At 33.4% G+C, this 21,996-nt stretch overlaps 2 protein-coding genes and 1 pseudogene across 6 annotated transcripts; all 3 read left to right on the forward strand.

The window, feature by feature from the left end:
* Nucleotides 1-2,573: 2,573 nt before the first annotated feature.
* LOC113870154 lies at nt 2,574-9,391 on the forward strand (annotated as a pseudogene).
* Nucleotides 9,392-10,799: 1,408 nt separating this feature from the next.
* Nucleotides 10,800-15,346, forward strand: LOC113869462 (pentatricopeptide repeat-containing protein At1g06710, mitochondrial). Of its 4 annotated transcripts, none has more exons than XR_003505478.1 (4): nt 10,800-13,799; nt 14,004-14,125; nt 14,198-14,327; nt 14,959-15,346. XR_003505478.1 is itself a non-coding variant. In XM_027505784.1 (2 exons), the coding sequence occupies exons 1-2, from the start codon at nt 10,908-10,910 to the stop codon at nt 14,037-14,039; spliced, it is 2,928 nt and encodes a 975-aa protein (XP_027361585.1). In that variant the 5' UTR covers nt 10,800-10,907; the 3' UTR covers nt 14,040-15,346. The 4 variants fall into 4 exon arrangements, 1 of the variants encoding a protein (XP_027361585.1); XR_003505479.1 differs by having other exon boundaries at nt 14,004-14,099; XR_003505477.1 differs by having other exon boundaries at nt 14,004-14,327.
* A 1,849-nt stretch (nt 15,347-17,195) lies between these two features.
* On the forward strand, nt 17,196-21,005 carry LOC113869594 (dehydrodolichyl diphosphate synthase complex subunit Nus1). 2 transcript variants are annotated; one of them, XM_027505996.1, is made up of 8 exons: nt 17,232-17,309; nt 17,503-17,554; nt 18,169-18,439; nt 18,525-18,586; nt 19,444-19,642; nt 19,723-19,819; nt 20,389-20,471; nt 20,740-21,005. In XM_027505996.1, the coding sequence occupies exons 1-8, from the start codon at nt 17,263-17,265 to the stop codon at nt 20,745-20,747; spliced, it is 819 nt and encodes a 272-aa protein (XP_027361797.1). In that variant the 5' UTR covers nt 17,232-17,262; the 3' UTR covers nt 20,748-21,005. The 2 variants fall into 2 exon arrangements, with proteins under 2 accessions (XP_027361798.1, XP_027361797.1); XM_027505997.1 differs by lacking the exon at nt 20,740-21,005 and having other exon boundaries at nt 17,196-17,313; nt 20,389-20,521.
* Nucleotides 21,006-21,996: the final 991 nt, after the last annotated feature.

Consider the following 21,996-nt stretch of genomic DNA (forward strand, 5'->3'; position numbering starts at 1 on the left):
CCCTCTATATCGCAACAACTTATCCGTATCTGATCTCGTCGATAACCTATAACTTTTTCACTTGAAATGGGCATAATTAGTTTTTACTTTCAAATTTAACATATATAAATAACAAAAAAAATAATATATTGATAGAATTAATTTGTACCTCAATGATAGTGAAAAAATGAGAGGATGATGGTTCCTACGGGCTAACTGAGGTATTCTATACCATGCCCAAGACTGTAGAAGAGGCAAACAACCTGCAATTTTGGTGACATTGTATTTCACCGCACGACATAGCTCACGATAAAGGGATGCTAAAACAGCAGAATCCCAACTATAGTTTGAAATCTCTATAAAATCAGATAGAAGAAGTAGCCACTTCATACGAACCCCAAATCCTGATTTATCTGGAAACAATACCCCACCGAATAGAACCATTATATACGTTCTAGTGTAATGGATAATAGTTTGTCCATCAGCATTGTGAGGTAATGCTCCAAATAACTCTATGAACCACTGTAGATTTACAAAAAATCCCTTTATGTTTCTCTCATCAGGAACTACTCCAAGTAACTCTTCACACAATGCCCATATGTTCCGATCATAAAATTTCTCCCACGCTCCAATGCAACCACTCACAGGAACTTCATCCACACGTAAGCCTAGCTGAAACACAACATCCTCCAAAGTGATCGTACATTCTCCGTATGAAAAATGAAATGTATGTGTCTCAGGCCTCCAACGTTCTACAAGTGCACTTATAAGTGTCCTATCATAATCAAATACATGAACCATCTGTGCTACATAACAAAAACTAGTCTGCCTAAGAAATGGTTCCATTCTTGAATCTGGAGGAACCATAAGATTATAACGCCTACTTTTTAAAATTTAAGCTTCCTGTATAATAACAAAATAATATATACAATATTTAAATGAAAATATTATAAATTACTACAATACAAAACTAAATTATCATAATAATTATAAATATATAATATAAATTTATTTACATTTCTCAATATAATAATTATAATTATAACAAACAATTAAAATTAACTTAATGTTAACACATATTTCTAAATATTTAATTACAGAATTAATAATACATTAACTTAAATACATAAATAATTAACTATAATTTAACTAAATATATTTAAAAATAAAAAATTAATTTATCTGTGTTAACAGCTTGCTTGCAATATGATCAACATAATTCAGCCAATATAAATCGTTATCCATCTTCCTCCGTCGTCTCTGCTCTAGTGTCGTCTGATTTTACTCTCTCTGGTTTCTTTTCTCTTTCTAATCTCCTTTCTCTCTCTAGTACTACTAGGTACCCTTGATGCTGGTGTGCCTCTCTTTATACAAAGTCGATTATTCTCATCTTCGAAATGACATTGAAGTTGATTTTAATCAACTTCTTTGGACCCAAAAAGCAGCAACGTAAGTCGACTTTAACCAACTTCTTTAGACCTAAAAATCAGCAACGAAAGTTGACTTTAATCAACTTCAAGTGTGCAGGAAAATTCACTTCAATCGACTTCTTTCAAGGAGTTGAATGTTGGATCTGCATGAAGGAAAATTGATTTTAATCGATTTCTGTTACTAGCTTTCAGGACATTTATGTAAAGAAAATAAATAAAGGTTACATGCATAATTTATTTTTAAAAAGTTGCAAATACCATCTTTCTTTCATCAATGAGAAAAAAATATTGAAATGTTTTTTATCTTTCTCTTTTTCTTCTATCGAGTTTCAGCTCTATCGTATTCTATTTATCTACAAATTTTTGTGATTGTCTCTTCCAATGATTATGGATTTTAACATGGTATCATAGCTCTTTTTTTAGGGATTCTGCTACTGCTGTCATGCTCTGAATCATTATTTTCAGTGTGAATTGTTCGATTGAAATCTTTCAATTTTCTTAGAGTTTCAATTCATTTTATTTCACTATTTGTTCTATCATCTTCATTAATCTGTTTGTTTTCAATAACAAATCTTGTTCAAGATACACCAAACTCCTATTTCCTTCATTCGAATGAGAATCCTAGAGCTATAGTTGTTTCTATTCCATTGACAGGAAGTAATTACCATGCGTGGTCTAGGACCATGAAAATGGCTTTGAGATCAAAAAACAAATTGCAATTTGCTGAAGATTCCTAGCCAAGACATGAGGATGATGGTCCTTTATCGCTTGCTTGGTATCGATCTAATATGATGATGCTTTCTTGGATCAATCATTTTCTTGATCCTTCAATTGCACAAAGTATAATATGGATGGAAAATGCACCAAAAGTTTGGAATGACCTAAGGGAGAGATACTATCAAGAAGATGTGTTTCAAGTATAAGAATTACAAGAAGAGATATAAAATCTGAAGCAAGGTACTATGTCATTCACAACTTATTTCACCAATTTGAAGACATTATGGCAAGAGCTAGACAACTTAGACCAATTCCAAGTTATTCATGTGATGTTCGTTGCAATTGTGATTTAGTTCCAACTATTAGATCATAAAAGGAGATTATGTAATCAGGTTCTTGGAGGGACTCAATGATCAATATGTTGTTGTGAGATCCCAAATCATGTTAATGGATCCTCTTCCATCAATCAACAAGGTGTTCTCAATGTTAGTTCAACAGGAAAGACAATGGAATTTGGTATCATGACACTTAAGTTGGCTAATTTTTCTAACAATTTAGGAAAAAGGAAGAGTTAAAGGTGGTAGATCTCAAGGAACTACCTTAGGTGGCAGAGGTGGTGGAGAAAGAGGTCAAAAAACCAAATGTATTCATATTGTGAGAATACTAATCATTTAGTTGAAAGCTATTATAAGAAGTATGGATATCATTTACACCTCAAGATATAAGGTTTCGTAAATAATTATAGCTAAAAGGAAGAAGACTTTGATGATACTCACAATATTATTTCCAAGAGAGAATCTAGTGAGAATATTGGTTTGATATTCACTTTGGAGCAACAAAGGAGCTTGCTCTCTTTACTTCAGCAATCACCAAATACATCATAATCGAATCATGCAGTGAATAATGTCATTAACACTAGTTAGTAAAACAAGAATACATGAATAATTCTGACTTTTTCCAATGAATTGAATCATGCTTCATATATCACTGATATAGGAGCAACTGACCATGTGTATTCCTTTTTAAAAAAAAATTTCAATTTTTTCAAAAATTTAAACCAATCAATATAAAATTATCCAATGGAAGTCAAGTTAGTACTTATACTTCAAGAATTGTCCATTTAAACAATTTCTTGTACTTGACAAAGAGCCTTTATATTCCTAAATTCAAGTTCAACTTGATATATTAATTTCTAAGCTAAATTCCTTTCCCTGTAAAGTATTTTTTTTTTATTTTGACTGTCAGATTCAGGAATTCAACTCAATCAAGATTATTGGTGTAGCTAGGTTGAGGTCAGGACTTTATGCAATGGATTCTATTGATACTGCCAATGTAATAAAACACTATGTCAACAATTTTTTTCCATACAATTCTGATTTGTGGGATATAAGGTTAGATCATATGTCTTATGAGAAATTGAAAATTTTAAAAGAAATGTATTCTGAAATTGAGTGTGATAAATTTGATATTCCAAGTGAAGTTTTCCATTTCTAAAATAAAAATAAAAATATTGTCTTTCAAGGATAGTAACAACATTAGCACTAATATTTTTGATTTAATTCATGTTCACATATAGGACCTCTATTCATTCTCTTAATATGTAGACATAGGTACTTCCTAACAATAGACAAATATAGGTATACATAACTTCACCTTCTTAAGCTTTAATCAATCTTAAAACCTTTATTGCTTGTGTTAAAGCTTAGTTTAGTAAAACTATCAAGACTATAAGATTAGATAATGAGATAGAATTTATGTTAAAAGAGTGATATGTAGAAAAAGGAATAGAACATCAAACTTCATGTGTTTATACCCCATAACAAAATGGCCTAGTAGAGAGGAAACACTAACATGTATTAGGAGTGGCTAGAGCATTGATGTTTCAATCTAATTTACATAAAATTTTTTGGAATTATATTGTAAGTCATGCTATTTGATAACTTTTTGACAAGTGTACCAAATCGTTGAAGTAACAAAATAGATTTATCGTCCACATGAATTAATGTTAAGTACCAAACCACAAGAATATCACTAGTTGGGTCAAAAATAAAGTTGTAATGTAAACTGAAAAATTAAATAAAGTGCAAAATATACAAACATAAATGCTGAAAAACTATAATTAATTATGGAAATGAAAATTTAGATGTAAGGAGCTAATTAATAATGAAACTAAACTGCAATATATAACTAAAAAAGATAATGAAACTGAGTTATAAATTAATTAAAAGGTGGGTTGAGTTCAGAATTTCTTATCCTTTTCTCCTTACATAAAATATGTGTATAATCCAAAATACAGCTCAATCTAATGGTCATGTTTCTAAAATATCCAACCCCAATTTCTTGGTTAATTGGTTCTAGAACAAATTTAGCTTCCTAATCCCTTAGATAAAACAAAAAACGTTCAACATTAAGATTAAAATCTATTTGACCGTGCATCATAAATTTCCATTCCTAGATATTTTATAACAAGTATTTTGATCCTAGTCCAAGAAAGTTCACAACTTTCTAGCCATGAGCTCCTTGTCATCAACCTCATTCGCGTAAAATAGAGAGACATTAAGTTTAGAATCAAAATGTTAGATTAAAGCTTATATCTTAAGTTACATTCAATGTTTAGTTCATTGCAATGGGTAAAAGAATAAGTTCATCCTTCCTCAACCCTAAGATATTTAGCAAGACATAATGAAAATAAAGAAGAACAAACTGAAATACATGCCAGAAAGGGAAATCATGTTTAACAAAAAAAACTTATAGCAGAATATATAAAGTATAGGAAGTTACTATTCTATTACAAAAACTAAGAGAAAGAAGGGATGTAACCCAACTTCTTAGCCCTAGTTAACATTCCAATAGAGAATTGTATGAAAACCTAAAATTCTGTGCTCCGCAACGTAATAATAAAAGTGCAATAAAGATAAAAGGTCATGTCTTTAGCAGAAAATTCTGCTTTTATATACTTTGTCAGCATTGTATCTTCACAATCAGAAATGCATGTGCCCACAAATGTGTACTGCAGCACTTCTGCTCTTTAAATTCAATTGCCAAGTTTCTTATAATCCCTTCAAAAATCAAATGTCAACCATCAATATTTGAATAATTTATCAAATTTATAGCAATCACACATTCCATTGAATATTCTAATTAATTGCACCAACTTATAGATTTAATTCAATGAAATAAACCAAAAACCTTTTAATTTTCTATGAGTCAATGACTCATCACTATTTATCTCATAAATAGGTTACTTACTAAGTTTCTCAATGAAAAATCACCATACCAAGTCCTTTACAATAAAATTCTTCATCTTACAAATTTGAAGGTATTTGGATGTCTCTGCTTTGTATCAAGTATGCCTATAAATAAGACAAAAGTAGACCAAAGGGCAAGAAAATATGTATTTTTAGATTTCAAACCAAGAACAATCGAATCACAAGAAAAACAACATACTCCTCATAACAGTCCTATAACCATAATGAATCAACCTCCATGTCAATTTGATGATGTGTTTAACCACAATAATAATACTGCCCTTAGAAATAAAATTAAGGTTTATTAATGAGCATAACATATCTAACAATTCATCTATCAGACATTCTCAAAGAGTTAGAAAGCCTCCCTTATACTTACAAGATTTTCATTGTACATTGTTCACACTTCAAGGGCTGCCAAGTCATCCAACTCTGTCAAGTATCCTATTTTTAACCATCTTTCCTATAATTCACCGCTTCCCCACAAGAACATTTTGCCCAAGCCATTTCTTCTATTGTTGAACCTCAAACTTATCATAATGCTATAAAAAATAATTGTTGGAAGACTGGTATTGATAAGGAACTTAAAGCCTTAAGTGATAATCAAACTTGGGCTCTCATTGAATTACCTTAAGGAAAGAAATATGTTGGATGTAAATGGGTATTTAAGGTCAAATACAACACAAATGACAACATTGAAAGGTACAAAGCAAGGCTAGTGGCAAAAGGGTTCACACAAATTGCAGGTCTTGACTATTTGGAGACTTTAGCCCAGTAGTAAGGATGACTACCATCGGAACTTTGCTTGTTATGGCAACAACAAGGAATTAGAAATTACATCAGATAAATGTTAACGCAACTTTTTTGCATGGTGATATTGATGAGGAAGTGTATATGCAAGCTCTACTAGGCCTTGAATTCTCATATCCTAATCTTTTTTTGCAGGCTAACTAAATCATTGTATGGCTTGAAACAAGCCAAACAAGCAATGAAACTTGAAGCTGACAGAGACCCTTATTTCATCTGGTTATTACCAATCAAAAGCAAGCTATTCACTTTTTATTAAGAAGACAACAACATGATATGTTGATGACTTGATAATAAGGAAATTAGTCAAATATGGTTACTACCAGACAAAAGGTTTAAGGTTAGGGACCTAGGAAACTTTAGCTCTTTCCTTAGAATGGAAGTTTCAAAATCAAAAGAAGGCATTAACATTAGCATTTGCCTTGTAGTGTGCATTAGATAGACAATCAAGAAACTAAATTAGCCTTCCAACAACATAGGAGATATCTAGTCTAGTGTTGGTTAGATAAATCAGTTTCCCAATCAGTTTTCTAAAAGAACCAACATCTTCATAGACATTTTCAACATCCTTGTGCAATCTTGTTGTGAAATTCATGGGGCTGGTACATGATTTTGATGCAATTATTCCAGTTTCTTCTAGTAATTTAAGGACATATTTCTCAAGAAGAGTTCCCAAATACATCAAACACAACCCTGCCAAAGAATTGTATTTTTTCACCAAATTCTAGTCCTATTCCAATGGACTATAGTGATTTAGATTGGGGAGTTGCTTAGATACCAAGAGATCTATCACAAGTTTTTGTTTCTTTTTAAGAAGTGCTCTAATTTCTTAGAAAAGCAAAAAATAGTCAATAGTTGCCAGATTATTAGCAGAAGCTAAATATAGAGTTCTTGTTCTTGCAACTTGTGAGGCAAAATGGTTATCAAGTTTGTTGAAAGATTTTGTTGTAAAGCTTGAGTAGCCTATTAGTTTATTTTGTAACAATCAATCAGCCTTGCATATAGCTGCCAACCTTATTTTTCATGAAAGAACAAAACATATAGAAATGAACTGTGACATTGTTAGAGACAATGTTCTGCCTTATGCATCTCCTTCTCATCTCAACTTCTAACCAAATAGTTGATATATAAACTGTCACTAGTTTCTCATGTTTTTGGAGTTCTATTGTCCAAGTTGGACATGACAGATTTGTATGCACTAGCTTGAAGGGGGAGGGGGTGTTTCAATTTGTATTAATTATTTTTTTTCTTTTTTGTTATTTTCTGTTAGTTGCCAATTGTAGTTAGTTTCTTTTCTCCCTAACTTGTATATAAGTTGGTTCATCTTTCTTTCATCAATGAGAATGAATATTGAAACCTTTTTTATTTCTCTCTTTTTCTTCCATCAAGTTTTAACTTCCTATTCTATTTCTTTGTGAATTCTCATGACTGTCTCTTCCTTACTAATGACGATTATAGATTTGAACATGTATAACTCATTTTCACTTAAACATATATACATAGAGGAATAATTTAACTTGATTGTAATTTATTTATTATTATTATTTTGTTAAAATAACCTAATTATCAAAATATCTTTGTAGATACTTACTCCTTTACGTTGCATAGGGTTCAACTTATGCCAATATGTGATCTATTATTGATAGTGATGATGTAAAAAACTGAATGATAACTATTATATAATGATAGTATGCATACCTTTAGGAATATGGAACTATGAATCGCAAATAAAATTGAGTTAAAAATGAAAAAAAAATTCTTTTAAGATGAATTATAAAGTCTATAAACTAATGATCATGAGTGATTTGAATGAAATAAAATTCTCTTTTACTTCAATATTTTACAAATTAAAATACTGTTAGAATCTACGTTTGATCAGTTATAAGCTTACTTATTTTTAATACTATAAATTATAATTTTTATTAAATTAATGTAATTTTTTTACGTAATTTAAAAAAGGTAACACATAATTTCAAATATTGAAAACAAAGCTTTATTATAGTGATCCTATTAGACTCAAATGGAGAAAGATATTTAGAATTTTTTTAAAAATAAAATAAAAGCTTAATTATGTTTTTGGTCCCTATAAATATAGTTATTTTTGTGATTAGTTCATACAAATATTTTTGTTAGGAAGTGGTCCTTCTAAAGTTGGTAATTTTAGAATTGGTCTTTGTCGTTAATTCTCTCTCTGTTAAGTGCTGAGCTGACTAATGGAGAGCCAACTCAGCACTCCACATGGCGCCATATGGCCATTTTGAAATCCAGTAGTCACAGCCTACGTGGCATGTTACATCATTTATTATTTTTTATTTAAAATTAAAATTTACAAATAAATCCCTAAACCTATTTTATAAAATTGTATAAAAACCCTTTTCCCCTTCTCCTTCCTTCTTTAACCTTTCTGACATCTCTCTTCCCTTTATCCCTCCTCTTTTCCCCACTCCCTCTCCTTCTCCTTCTCCATCTTCAAACCACCACTCCCTTTTCTTCCCCCACTCCTTCTTCTTCCTTCACCCCTTCTTCTTCTCCATACTCTCATCCGCACCACCCCTCTCCTCCACCTAGTCCCTTCCCTACTAACCCTCTTAACGATGAGGATGAGTTGGTCTTGCTGTTAACTCAGTTCCAAGACCGAGTCTCCCAAGGCTTCAAGCGCAAGTTGCAAGACCTGGTTCTCAAGCTGAAGCTTTTCCCCTCGCTCCAATCAGTTCTTTTGGATGTCAAGTGTTCAAACTAGGTTTGCAAGCAAATCGGTTTGGCCGTGACGGTGTTAATTCGGTTCAAGCCTTGCTTTCCATGGCTTCCCCTCTCTCTGGAGGTCTTGTGTTCCCTTATCAAGTTCATTAGGTCACGTCTTGTTGACGAGATTGAGTCCAATGGCAAAATCCTCAATGTAATTGATTTGTTGAATTCTTAGGATCTGTAATTGCGCGTGTTAGGATGTGAATGCTTGCTTGAAATTGGGTACTTTGACACAAGGAAATGGTGGAAGCTATGTTGAAGGAGGGTGTGGTGAAGAAGCTGATGGAGTTGCAGAGATTGAAGAAGGGTGGAGATTTGATTGGGTTGGATCATGCAGTTGTGAAGAAAGAAAGGGTTAGTGGGTTTTTGGAAAAACACCATTTTGCGAGCTGTGTGGCGAGATTTGCAGTACAATTGGAAGTGGGTGAAGGGTTGTGACAGAGAGAGAAAGGGCTTTTATGCTGAATCTGCTATCATTGTTGCTGAGATTTAGTAGGGTTCTTTGCCTTAAGTTTGTTTTTGATTATGTACAAATTGAATTTTATGAACAAAGAATTCAATTGGCTTAATATTAGTGTAATAATTTTTTCTTCTTTCTTCACCAACATTTGTATAATGTGTTGTAATTTGGGTACATGAAAAAATTGAAGGTTAAGGAGAAATACAATATTGATTTAGAGAAATGATTACTATTATTTTATTTGTTTCATAATGATAATCAAATAAAGAGTTTGTGAAAATGTAAAAATAAATTATGAGGATACACATAATATGCTGACGATGCTTCTCTGAGAATCTTGTATGTAAACAATAGGTACTTTTTAAGGCTTGGGAATAGAGAGAGAGAGCTAGAGGAAGGGAAGGGAGTTAGGCAGAGGCTTTGAGGACAAAAGGGAAGGTGTGGAAGTCAAGGGGGAGAGAGAGGTGGCACAGAGAGGAGAAGAGGTGGAGAGCATGGAGAAGGGAGGGAGAGGGGAAGAGAGGCACTGTAGAAAAGAAAGAAAGAAAGTTAGAAGGTCTTTTATGCAATTATATAAAATAAGTTCAAGGGTTTATTTGTAAATTTTAATTTTAAATAAAATAATAATAAATGATGTAGCATGCTACGTAGACTATAATTGAGTTTCAAAATGGTCACATGGCGCCATATGAAGTGTTGAGCTGACTCTTCGTTAGCCAGCTCACCACTTAATAGAAGGGAAATTAACAGCAGAGACTAATTTTAAAATTACCAATGTTAGAAGAACCACTTTCTAACAAAAATATTTGTAGGGACTAATCATAAAAATGACTATATTTATAGAGATAAAAAATATAATTAAATCTAAAATAAAATACTAAATTTTATATATATTATTTTTTATACTACATAAGTGGCACTGGGTTAAAACGCTTTAAAACTTATACACAAGATGCACCAACCTAGTGCAATTGATATTTAAGCAGAGGTGAAAACCTATAATAGATTGACTATCGAACAATTTAGAAAGCTATGTAAAATTTAGATTAATCATAGTATCATTGATGTTTTCATATATTGATCAACTTATATACAACTTATCAAGCACATGCCGTGTTAATCCTAGTCGTAAGTCGTACTACCTGTGCATTAAGACACAACATGACGTATCCTAGTGCAACTTCTGTATAAGTTTTAGATCATCTTAACCTAAAAGAGTGTATGAAGTATCAAAAAAAATATTGAGTTTTTTTTACCACATGTGACATATTTGAAATTTAGTATTTATTTTTAAAATCCAGATAAATACATGTTAAAAAACGTAAAATTACAATAAAAAACTTAGCATTCGTCAAATTACAATTTACAGTAAACTGTGTATCCAAACGCACGTGTGAACAGACGGCAAAATCGTGTGGTGATCGTGAGTGTGTCTCCGACGGTGGTTGAAAGAGTTTTGTTTGGTGCTCTCTTAAACCCTAATTGAAAGGGTTTTTGTTCCTTTCCTTTTGATTGGTTATTATGACCAAGACGGAGTTGAAGAATCTGCTCATACTCTCCGGCTCTCTGCGTTCTCTCCAATTCACACGCCAACGACCCTTCTCAACTTCGTCACAAGACCCTCTCCCAGGGCTCGTTGATCCTGATGACGCTTTTTCGCACCATTCTCCACCCGATCCATCACAACACTACGCATTCCTTCGCAACGCTTTGCTAAATTCTACCCCCCAATGCGACACTTCCTCTCAAACCCTCGAATCCGGTGACGACGCCGTTCTGATGTCAAATGCAATCAGGACCGGGTTTGGCATCCAAACCATAAATTATTTGAGGCAGTTCCGGGGTAGGTTAAGCGAGTCTTTGGTGGTGCAGGTGATGAATCACGTAAAACACCCCGAGTTGTGTGTCGAGTTTTTCTTGTGGTCGGGTCGCCAAATTGGATACATCCACACTCCACTGGTGTATAATACGTTGCTCGAGTTACTGGGTGGTTGCAATGGCAATGATAGAGTGTCTGAAAAGTTCTTGCAGCAAATTAGGGATGATGATAAGGAATTGCTTCGCAAGGTGCTCAATGTTCTCATTCAAAAGTGTTGTCGTAATGGGTTGTGGAATGTGGCATTGGAAGAGTTAGGGAGGCTCAAGGATTTTGGGTACAAGCCCTCTCGACCCACTTATTGTGCATTGGTTCAAGTTTTTCTTAAAGCTGATAAGTTAGATACGGCTTCTTTGGTTCAGAGAGAGATGTCGAATTCTGGGTTTGGTATGGATGGGTATACTTTGAGTTGTTTTGTCTATTCCCTCTGCAAAGCGGGGCGGTGCAGGGATGCTCTGAATTTGATTGAGAAGGAGGAGTTTGTGCCTGATACTGTTTTTTATAATAGGATGATTTCTGGGTTATGCGAAGCTTCGCTTTTTGAAGAAGCCATGGATATCTTAAACAGAATGCGGTCTACTTCTTGCATTCCTAATGCTGTCACTTATAGGATTTTGCTTTCTGGTTGTTTGGGGAAAGGACAGTTGGGTAGGTGTAAGAGAATTCTTAGTATGATGATTACAGAAGGCTGTTACCCAAACCGTGAGATGTTTAATTCTCTTGTACATGCTTTTTGTAAATCCGGGGATTATTCTTATGCGTCTAAGTTGTTTAATAAAATGCTAAAATGTGGATACCAGCCTGGCTATCTACTTTATAATATATTCATTGGCAGTATTTGTAGCAATGAGGAGCTGCCTAGCTCCGATGTGTTAGAATTGGCGGAAAAAGCCTATGGTGAGATGCTTGATTCAGGGGTTGTATTAAATAAGGTTAATGTCAGCAACTTTGCTCGGTGTCTTTGTGGAGCAGGAAAGTTTGATAAAGCCTTCAAGATTATATGCGAAATGATGAGCAAGGGTTTCATTCCTGACGATAGTACATATTCCAAAGTGATTGGTTTCCTTTGTGACGCATCCAAGGTAGAGAAGGCTTTTTTGTTGTTCAAAGAAATGAAAAAGAATGGCATTGTTCCCAGTGTTTACACATATACTATTTTAATTGATAGTTTTTGCAAAGCTGGTCTCATTCAACAGGCTCATAAATGGTTTGATGAAATGTTAAGAGACGGTTGCATGCCAAATGTGGTGACTTTTACTGCTCTTATTCATGCATACCTGAAAGCAAGAAAGGTGTTTGAAGCAAATAAACTATTTGAGATGATGTTGCTTGAAGGTTGCAAGCCAAATGTTGTTACATATACAGCTTTAATTGATGGTCATTGTAAGGCTGGGCAGCTTGATAAAGCTTGCCAGATCTATGCAAGAATGCAAGGCGAGCTAGAATCCTCTGACATGGACATATATTTTAAGCTAGATGACAACAATTGTGAAAGACCAAATGTTATTACATATGGGGCTTTGGTGGATGGTTTATGCAAAGCAAACAGGGTTAAAGAAGCCCGTGAATTATTTGATATCATGTCAGTTCATGGTTGTGAGCCTAACCAAATAGTGTATGATGCTCTTATAGATGGGTTTTGCAAGATTGGAAAGCTTGAGGATGCACAAGAGGTGTATGTAAAGATGTCAGCGCATGGATACAGTCCAAATTTGTATACCTACAGCTCTTTAATTGATAGTTTGTTTAAAGAAAAACGATTGGATCTTGTTTTGAAAGTGTTGTCCAAGATGCTAGAGAATTCTTGCACTCCCAATGTTGTTATTTACACTGAGATGATTGATGGCCTGTGTAAAGTTGGAAAGACAGATGAATCTTACCAACTTATGCTTAAGATGGAAGAAATGGGTGTTTACCCAAATGTTGTAACTTATACTGCAATGATTGATGGCTTTGGGAAATTAGGAAAGATTGAGCAGTGCCTTGATCTATTTAGAGATATGTGCTCAAAGGGCTGTGCTCCAAACTTTATAACCTATAATGTCTTGATAAATCATTGTTGTTCCACTGGCCTTCTTGATGAAGCACTCAGATTATTAGATGAAATGAAACAAACATATTGGCCAAGGCATATATCAAGTCACCGTAAAATTGTTGAGGGCTTTAACCGAGAGTTTATAACCTCAATTGGACTTTTAAATGAGTTGAGCGAGAGTGAATCAGTGCCAGTTGATTCTTTGTACAGAATTTTGATTGATAATTTTATCAAGGCTGGAAGACTGGAAATTGCCTTGAACCTCCTGGAAGAGATTTCATCATCTCCAAGCCTTGCAGTTGCAAATAAATATCTATTTAGTTCTTTAATTGAGAGTCTGTCACATGCAAGAAAGGTTGATAAAGCCTTTGAGCTGTACGCAAGCATGATAAGTAAGAATGTTGTTCCAGAGCTTAGCACATTTGTCCACCTCATCAAAGGCCTTACCAAGGTTGATAAGTGGCAAGAAGCACTACAATTATCTGACAGCATATGCCAAATGGTTTGTCACACTTGCTCTAACTTGGAAATACGAAATAACATGAGGCTAACTTTTCCATGACATTTTGCTCAGTTGTTGTGAATTTGTTAACAATTAACACTTCCTTTACACATTTAGCGGCAGTAAATTGCATCAGACTCGCAATAATTATTCTGGCATATTTATTCTAACCCCCTTTTTTAACATTTTCTATCAACATTGCAGGATATCTGCTGGATTCATGAAGAGGACCAGAATTAGATTTCTATCATACAGAACTGCAGATTGAGTGTGAGTTACATAGCTGAAGGAAGAATACAGGTAGCATAGGAGAAATGGTCAAGCTGGTAGCAGGCTGCCCTCTCTTAATCTCTAAAAGTTTCTGATCCCTTTCATTTATTATCAATCTTCATTTGCAGATATGGGTTTTTGCTGTTCAGGTAAAACAGCAGTGACAATGGAAGCAGAAACACTGGATTTTGAAGAAATCTCAAAATTCATCTTCAAAATCCTGTGTATTTGTGCACCTATCATTACATCATGCCTGGGGTAATGATTTTATGATCTATGATCTGGCATTCTAATTGATGGTGTATAAAAATTAAATTTCTAGACTTGGTATCTTTTGGAGCAAATTACGTCTCAATAATGTTTATTTGCTGATATTGTGGATCTAGATAAAATTTAAAGTGTTACATACTTGCATTGAAGAACCAATAAACTGTGGTTTAATGAATTATTATGGGGTAAGTAAGTTGTTTGGCCTTGTTAGTAATCAATGGATTTGTTCACCTATGATTTGCAAACAGCTTCAATGTTGATTTCAAAGATCTGTTTGTGGTCAGGCATTTGCATGCCAGATTCATTTTCTGATACATATAAATGGGTTGTTCTTGTTTTTGCCTTTTCTATTTTGCTATTTTACCATTTTTTAAAGTAGAAATTATATTAAATTTGTGAATACAGAATGACAAGTCATTTAGGACTTTTGTTACACTAACCAGTCATGCATATTATCTTAGCAAATATGCCTAATGTTTTCTTTCTGACAAACTAGCTATGCTCAGGGTTTAGTTGTGAAACCGGTAAAATTTAAAGTGAAAGCCATCTGTGTTATTTTTCTTGTCTGTTTTTGGAGTTCAGGAACAAAATTAATCATCTATTTTTTATTATGAATTAGCTTTCTGGGCATTTTGGAGGAGCAAGAGTTTGTGAAGTATCATCGGTTCAGTTTTTTCTCTGTTCATTTGAGAGACTGACAATTGGAAGCAAGCAAAATGGTCTAGTAGTGTGCTCTTTTTCCTGAGTATCGTCTCTCCAGTTGGACTTGTGGTCATGGATTAGAGTCAATGCTCTTTTTGCAAATATGGTGTCTATAGCTGGACTTGGTGGTCATGGCTTAGCGTTGTGGAAATAGCCTCTCTGCTGATTGTGTACACCTGACCTCCCCGGACCCCACAATGATGATATCTTCGTGCACCAAGCTGCCCTTTCTTTTTGGTCATGAATATAGATAGACTGCAGAGCAGGATTTTCAATTGTAAGTGTTGGCACATGGCTTACTTTCAGTTCTTTGTCTTCCCTGCCCTTTTGGCTGTCTTAGGTGGATTCTCTATCCTCTGTTTTCATCCCCCTCTCTCTTAATGAATGATGTCATCTGCAAAAATAAGGTGAAGAAAATGATTCAGAATAGGATAAAAAAGGCAATGCTTCACTTTGAATCTTGTGGGCGAGTTATTTTGGATAGCTTGAGTCAGAGGGATAATGACATCATGATATCTTTATAATGGAGTGCTTGTGCTTGTTTGTCAATCACCTGAGCTTCAGCTAATCTAGAGTATACTGATCACTCCCAGATATGTTTTCTGAGGATTTTTTTTTTGCGTCTACTCAAGACTTAGTAGGCTGCAGCCACCGAATCCTTCACCGTTTGAAGAGGAAAAGTTTTTGTGCTTCTAAAACTATTATGGCAAGGGATCTTATCATGAGTAGAGCACGAACTGATTCGTGTATGTACAACCATTGTAATTTGTTCTGTATAAAATACACACGAGGTATCCTCCTTGAGATTAAGTATTACATATGGAGGTCTAACTTGGTCTGTATAGATTGATTTCTTTTCTTTTTCTTTCTTTGGTCATCGTATCATGAAAGGTTAATCTCCTTTGATGTGATAGTTGGTACGTGGATGGATGTATTCTCTGCGGCCTTGTGAGTTCATAAAGGGTTTGTGTTTTTGGGTCCTCAGGTAGACCAAGACATGTGATTAGATTTTTTTTTTCTTTACCCAAAATAATTCATCGGTGTTTTTGGTCCAGTCATTGGTTTGACAGTAGAAGTTTGGTGTGAGGGTTTACCTTTGCGTAAACAATTAAAAACAGTATTTATTAGCGGATGATTTTCTACAAGTTTACAAATCTATTAAATATAAGTAACTGCCAATTAGATGTTTGACGGCTTATGTTTGTGGGTATTCATTGAAATTTTTAGTTACTTTTTCTCCCAAGGTGGGTCAATTATTGGGCTCTCTTAGAATTGAAGGGTGGCCTTTTTAAATTAATGGACTGCCAACTTCTTAAGTTTCATTATTTTCCCCAGTTTTAGGCCCAAATCCAAGGCTTTTCTTGGGATCAATAACTCCTTTTTTTAGAAAGGAATGTAAAATTCAACAACTAAAAAAGCACACGTTAGATCTCTAGGATTGTTAATGGTACATCCTTTTAAATAAGCTCTCGTATGAAAAAAGAATTCTAATATATATTAGATATTTTAAAAATATTCGATATTTTAAAAATATTCAAGCCGTTAATATTTTTTGATTTTTTTCACATAATAAAAATAATAAATACATGTACTACTTGATTGTATTATAATTAGACTAACAATCATGCATTGAGAAAGCGTTATGGTCACAATAGAATCAAAACTTAGCATTCATGTAGGTGTCTTAAGCGTGTTTTCAGAAAATCAATGTGTACGTCACATGATAAGTGATGCGAAACATTTGTTTAATCACATGATACATCAAACAAGCATGTAAAAACACATCAACAGAGATTTTACAATATAATAGAATTTAATTGATGGGTTTTATAATTATAAAATTTCATAATAACTTCAATTAATATTTTAACATTAAAATCGAAATAATAATAATAATAAAACAAATCGCTGGTAAATAATTATAAGTATACGTGTATATTTATTAAATTTAAGATCTTATCATAAAGTGACATAATGTTTTATATCCTTTTAAGAAATAACACATCTTTCTTATACTGTCATGTATTATGAGTTTCTACATTAAATAAAATTAATTTATCAATTAATTAGGTAAAGTAAATTGCTATTATCCATAATTGATAAATGAATATTTAAAATATTTGCATAGGGATACTATTAGTTAAATTAAAGTCACGATAAAAGAATGAAATCCCAAGCGCAGCGGTGATTGTGCTTGATCATATAACTTACATGAGATGAGATGATAGAAGCGGAGACGCTATGCTGTAGTGTAGTGAAGAGAAGAGCGTAAGTATCTCTCTCTCTCTCTCTCTCTCTCTCTCCCTCTTCGTTCTTTTTATCGTTTTTCAAATCTGTTCTATCTACGCTCAATTTAACAAAAAAAAGAAAAAAAAGAAAAAGCAACCATTACTGGATTTATTACTTTCATGTTTGATTCTTCGATTTTCAATTGATGGATTTTATATTTTCATACTTTTAGGATCATGGATTTTAGAGATGGAGCTCACAAGTTGTCTCGTTCTATTGTTGCTGTAAGTCTTCCTTTAATTTTTATTTACGTGCTTGATTTTCATCAGTAATTCATTGAGGAATTATATACCTCGTGCTGTTCTGCGGCTAAGTCTTTGAATTTTAAGTTATTTATCTCCTTCAATTATCATACTGTCATCACACATCTTTAAACTCACTCTGGTGATGTGGTCTAAAAGGGATTTGCTTCAAAGGCTCCTCCTCGCGGCGTGCCAGTTGTGTACACAAAATTAGACCAAAACAAGAGTAAAAAGATGTGAAAAACTATGTATGTACTGAATTAACATATCTGTAGTCCATACTTACTCTTAGAGAGATTAATAATCTGAATGCATGTACGAAACTTGTAAGTGGTAACACTAAAATATATCTATGCTATAAAAAAGATAAATTATGATAATGACATATTTCGATATAACTTGATTCTGTTAACAGGGTCCATGTTTGTGTATCAAGATTCCAATCTTGATGCTTGTTATTGTTGCTTCATGTTTGACCTGTATATTGTTGAACTCAATGGCTTTTAACATAAACTGTTGTTCTGTGCAACTGAGTGTGTACTTTTCCATACAATCTGAAATTTTATAGTTCATTCATTGTGGGTTTACTTGTGCAGATTGTAAATCTTGGGCTTCGACTGCTATGGTACTTTCTTCAAATAATTGTCAGCACATGGCATTCCATATTAACCATGGGCAATTTGTTTGAAAGCTGTTTCATCTCTTATGGAGTATTGAAGAAATATGAGTTTCTTCATTTAGGAAGGCTACAGTACCTTGCCATTGTCATAGAAAGTGAAGAAGCTCGTCAGACTTCCAAAGTTGTTAAACTTTTGCAGTGGCTGGACTCTATTGGTGTAAAGAATGTATGCCTCTATGACATGAATGGTAGGAAAGGTTTGGAGGATCAGCGATGTTAAATCTTTTTTACTCAGGCCATATAATAATGTTTTCCTTTAACTTTTTATTCTAGGAGTATTGAAGAAGTCTAAGGAAACCATAATTCAAAAGTTGAAGGACGCAAAATCCATAGAGGTACTGTATAATTCTTTTCCCAGCAGAGTGCATCTTTCTTAGTATGTTAATACATTTCTCTCCTGGATTATCACGTTAACCTTCTTGTGACCAAACAGTGTATTATATGTTTGCCATATAAATCACATAGTTTGTGTATTTCCACCTTCTCCTCATTTTATCTTGACTGATTCTTTCTACTGTTCATATATGGGGGATGGCAAAGGATATAAACAAACTTTTATTTAGACCCTGGGATGTTGTGTCCTAGATTAAGTTATAATAGTTTACTTCCTGAAATTTTTTTAATACATCTGACCTCATTTCCATTTGTGGGTGCATCATCTAAGAAAAAAGATAAGGAGATGGAATACATGTTTCTGTTGATAAATTGTATAAGATACCTGCCTCTCAAATAGTGAATCTTGACTCAACGCATTATTATGATATGGCGATAATTGGTTAGCAAGGGGAAGAAAATGAGGCTAGAAAGTTATTTTATAATTTAGGTATTTGGATGGTAGGTTGACAATAGGAATGACTGAAAATAGGCATGAAAAGGTACCTTTGAGCCCACAAGAAATTTCTTTCTAAAATTAAGGTGAAAAGGGAGAGAACAGATTGTACATGAACCACATTTGTTTTCTTTTTCTTCCCCCAGTAAAAAGAAAACTGTTCTCACTCATCTAAATGAAAGGAGGAAAATAATACCAATCTTCTCTCTTGTTTTCTTCACAGTTTCTCTCCACATCTAAAAAATGCATTAGTAGAGAGTATGGATTAAGTGGTTCATTCTGTTGCTATCACTGACCAGCCTAAATTGTAACTTCTACTGTTATGTCACTTGTTTGATCTAATCTAGCATTAACTCAGTGCAGGAAGTTAGTGAAGCAGTGACAGACCATGTTCCAGATCACATGACTTTAGAATTTATTTCTTATGTGGATGGGAAGGAGGCAGTGGCCAAAGCAGCTAACTTGATTTTCGCAGAGCAATTGAAACGACATAACTTGGGTGGGGAACTAAATGGTCACATCTTGTCAGAGCCTCACTTGAATGAGGCCCTGCAAATTGTCGGTGTGTTTTCTTTCTCTATACCTACTGACAGTTGAAGAGTTGATCTCCTTGTACAATATATCACTTGTTATCATTGTCAGGTAGCAAAGGCCCTGAACCCGACCTTTTACTGGTTTATGGACCGGTGAGGAGCCATCTTGGTTTTCCTGCATGGAGAATTCGATATACAGAGATAGTGTAAGTTCTTTCTTGGGAACTATTATTATTTTTATCAGTGCTGTAATAAAATTTGTTTGTTGGTTCTCATGAAGTGAAACTACGCTTATGCATAGAAGCTAAAAGCAATAGCTCTGTTACATGGGCTTTCTGTTTGGTAGTAGGCTTATCAACTTGGATTAAACTGTTTATGATTAGCTGAAATCCTTGTCAATGAAACTAGTTTTAATATTTTGGATGATCATGAATATATTTGGATCTTATTTAGTTTTTTTTTTTTTTGCTACCCTTTTTGTTATATATTATTTTCTATTAATAAATCTGTGGTAGAGTTGCTATTTCAGAGGCATCATAGGCTATGCATGTGATGTGAGGGCCTGCTTGTTTAAGTTAAAAAAATGATTTTATGATTCTTATAGTATATTAAGAACTTACATAATTATTTAATTTTTAAATAAACGAGTTCTTGTCTTTTAAAAAAATGTACACAAACAAACAGCCCTAAATATAAAAAGTTCCATTTTGTATATAGTTTTCTTTTTCTGTTTTTTCTTTGGATAGATTCTGACTGATATTTATGTTTATTACAGACATATGGGATCATTGAACGTTATGAGATATGGTTCGTTGATAAAAGCCATTTACAACTTTACGAAAGTGCACCAAAATTATGGTAAGTATTGTCTTTACTGAGAGTCGCTTGCTGGACTGCCATGGTTTGACATATTTCTTACTGTTATTTTTATTATTAACTAGTGTGTGTTGCATTTTGCCTTTTGAAGTTTGCTCAATCATAAATCAGATTAGCCTAAAACTGGATCCTAGCAATCAAATGAGAAATAAACACAAACCTATAATATTGTATATTGAAAGACTCTTCGGTACAATTATATACAATGTAAGTATTGCAATTTGTTTTTTCTTTTCTGGATTGCTAACAGGTACATAGGGAAGGAGTTTGCAAGGAATTGAATGTACAAGCACAAATCATAGGCATGAAGAATAGAAAAATATCTAGCCTATCTTTGTGGGCATTAGTAATGTGTAAATGAGAGATAGAATTGCAGGTTATAATGTAGTATGACTCACTTCTAATTTAAAAAAGATTTGGCAGTACTATCCTTGCCTTCATCCCTTCTATGTCTTGCAATTAGGGAGCATTTTTATTTGATGGCACCATAGCGAATGAAATTCCTCGTCGTTTTGTCTAGACCTGACATTTCCCTGTCAGATTTCGTTTTTTTTTTCTTGTAAATTATGCAACGTGATCCACACTTTTGCTAGTTAAAGATGTAGTTTGCGTGACGATTTAGCGAATGTCCCAATCACTGGGACACAAATATTTGAAACTAGATGCATCTGGACACAAGTTGGTTTGGTATGAATGTAGAAAATAGTATGTCTTTGGTGTTGCCGTTGCAATGGCCAAACATCTGTTAGGACTTTGCCACCATGATTTTGTTATTTTCAAACTTGTTTGGATAAGTTTTTGCAAAAGTTTCTAACAGCAAAATTGCGTGAAAATATGATTTTGGCAAAATTAAACTCAACTTTTACATTAATTTAATTATTAACTTCTTTTTGAAATAATTTTTTAAATGCAAATTATATTACTTTTAAGAATCTAAAATTAAGTTTACAAAATTTCACCCAAATACTTACTAAATCCATGAAACTAAATATCACAAAGGATGTTCATCTACATGTATTTGCCTCCACAGTAAAAGTAAAACTAACAAGCAAACGCTGCTTTTGATTTGAGTAGCAACTACGTTTAATAGGCTAAAATGTGAAGTCTTGCCTCGCTTCCCGTGTCCTCCACACCTCAACGCAGACCTCGTCCAGCATCAGTTTACACTTGATTGTGTTTTACTTTCACTAATTTTGTCTTGAGTCGGAATAACCAATTTTATCCGGATTTTATTCTAAAATAAAACAAAAATTTAAAATTTAAAATAGCAACAAAAAAAATCACATTTCAAAATATTAAGATAATACTTTTAGATTTTACAAGAGGTTAAGATAGTAAATAAAAACTAATTTAAAAATTAAAATTTTAAAATTTAAAATAAATAGATATTCTTAGATGTTAGATGAATGAGTTAGTGGATAAATATTAACTTAAAAAAAATATTCAAATGGTATTTTTTAAAAAAGTGAATTGGTAGTGATTGAAGGATGAAAGAACGTGGAGATAA

The sequence above is a fragment of the Abrus precatorius genome, unplaced genomic scaffold (genome assembly GCF_003935025.1).
Source record: "Abrus precatorius isolate BTA unplaced genomic scaffold, Abrus_2018 Scaffold6, whole genome shotgun sequence".
In the NCBI taxonomy this organism is placed as follows: Eukaryota; Viridiplantae; Streptophyta; class Magnoliopsida; order Fabales; family Fabaceae; genus Abrus; species Abrus precatorius.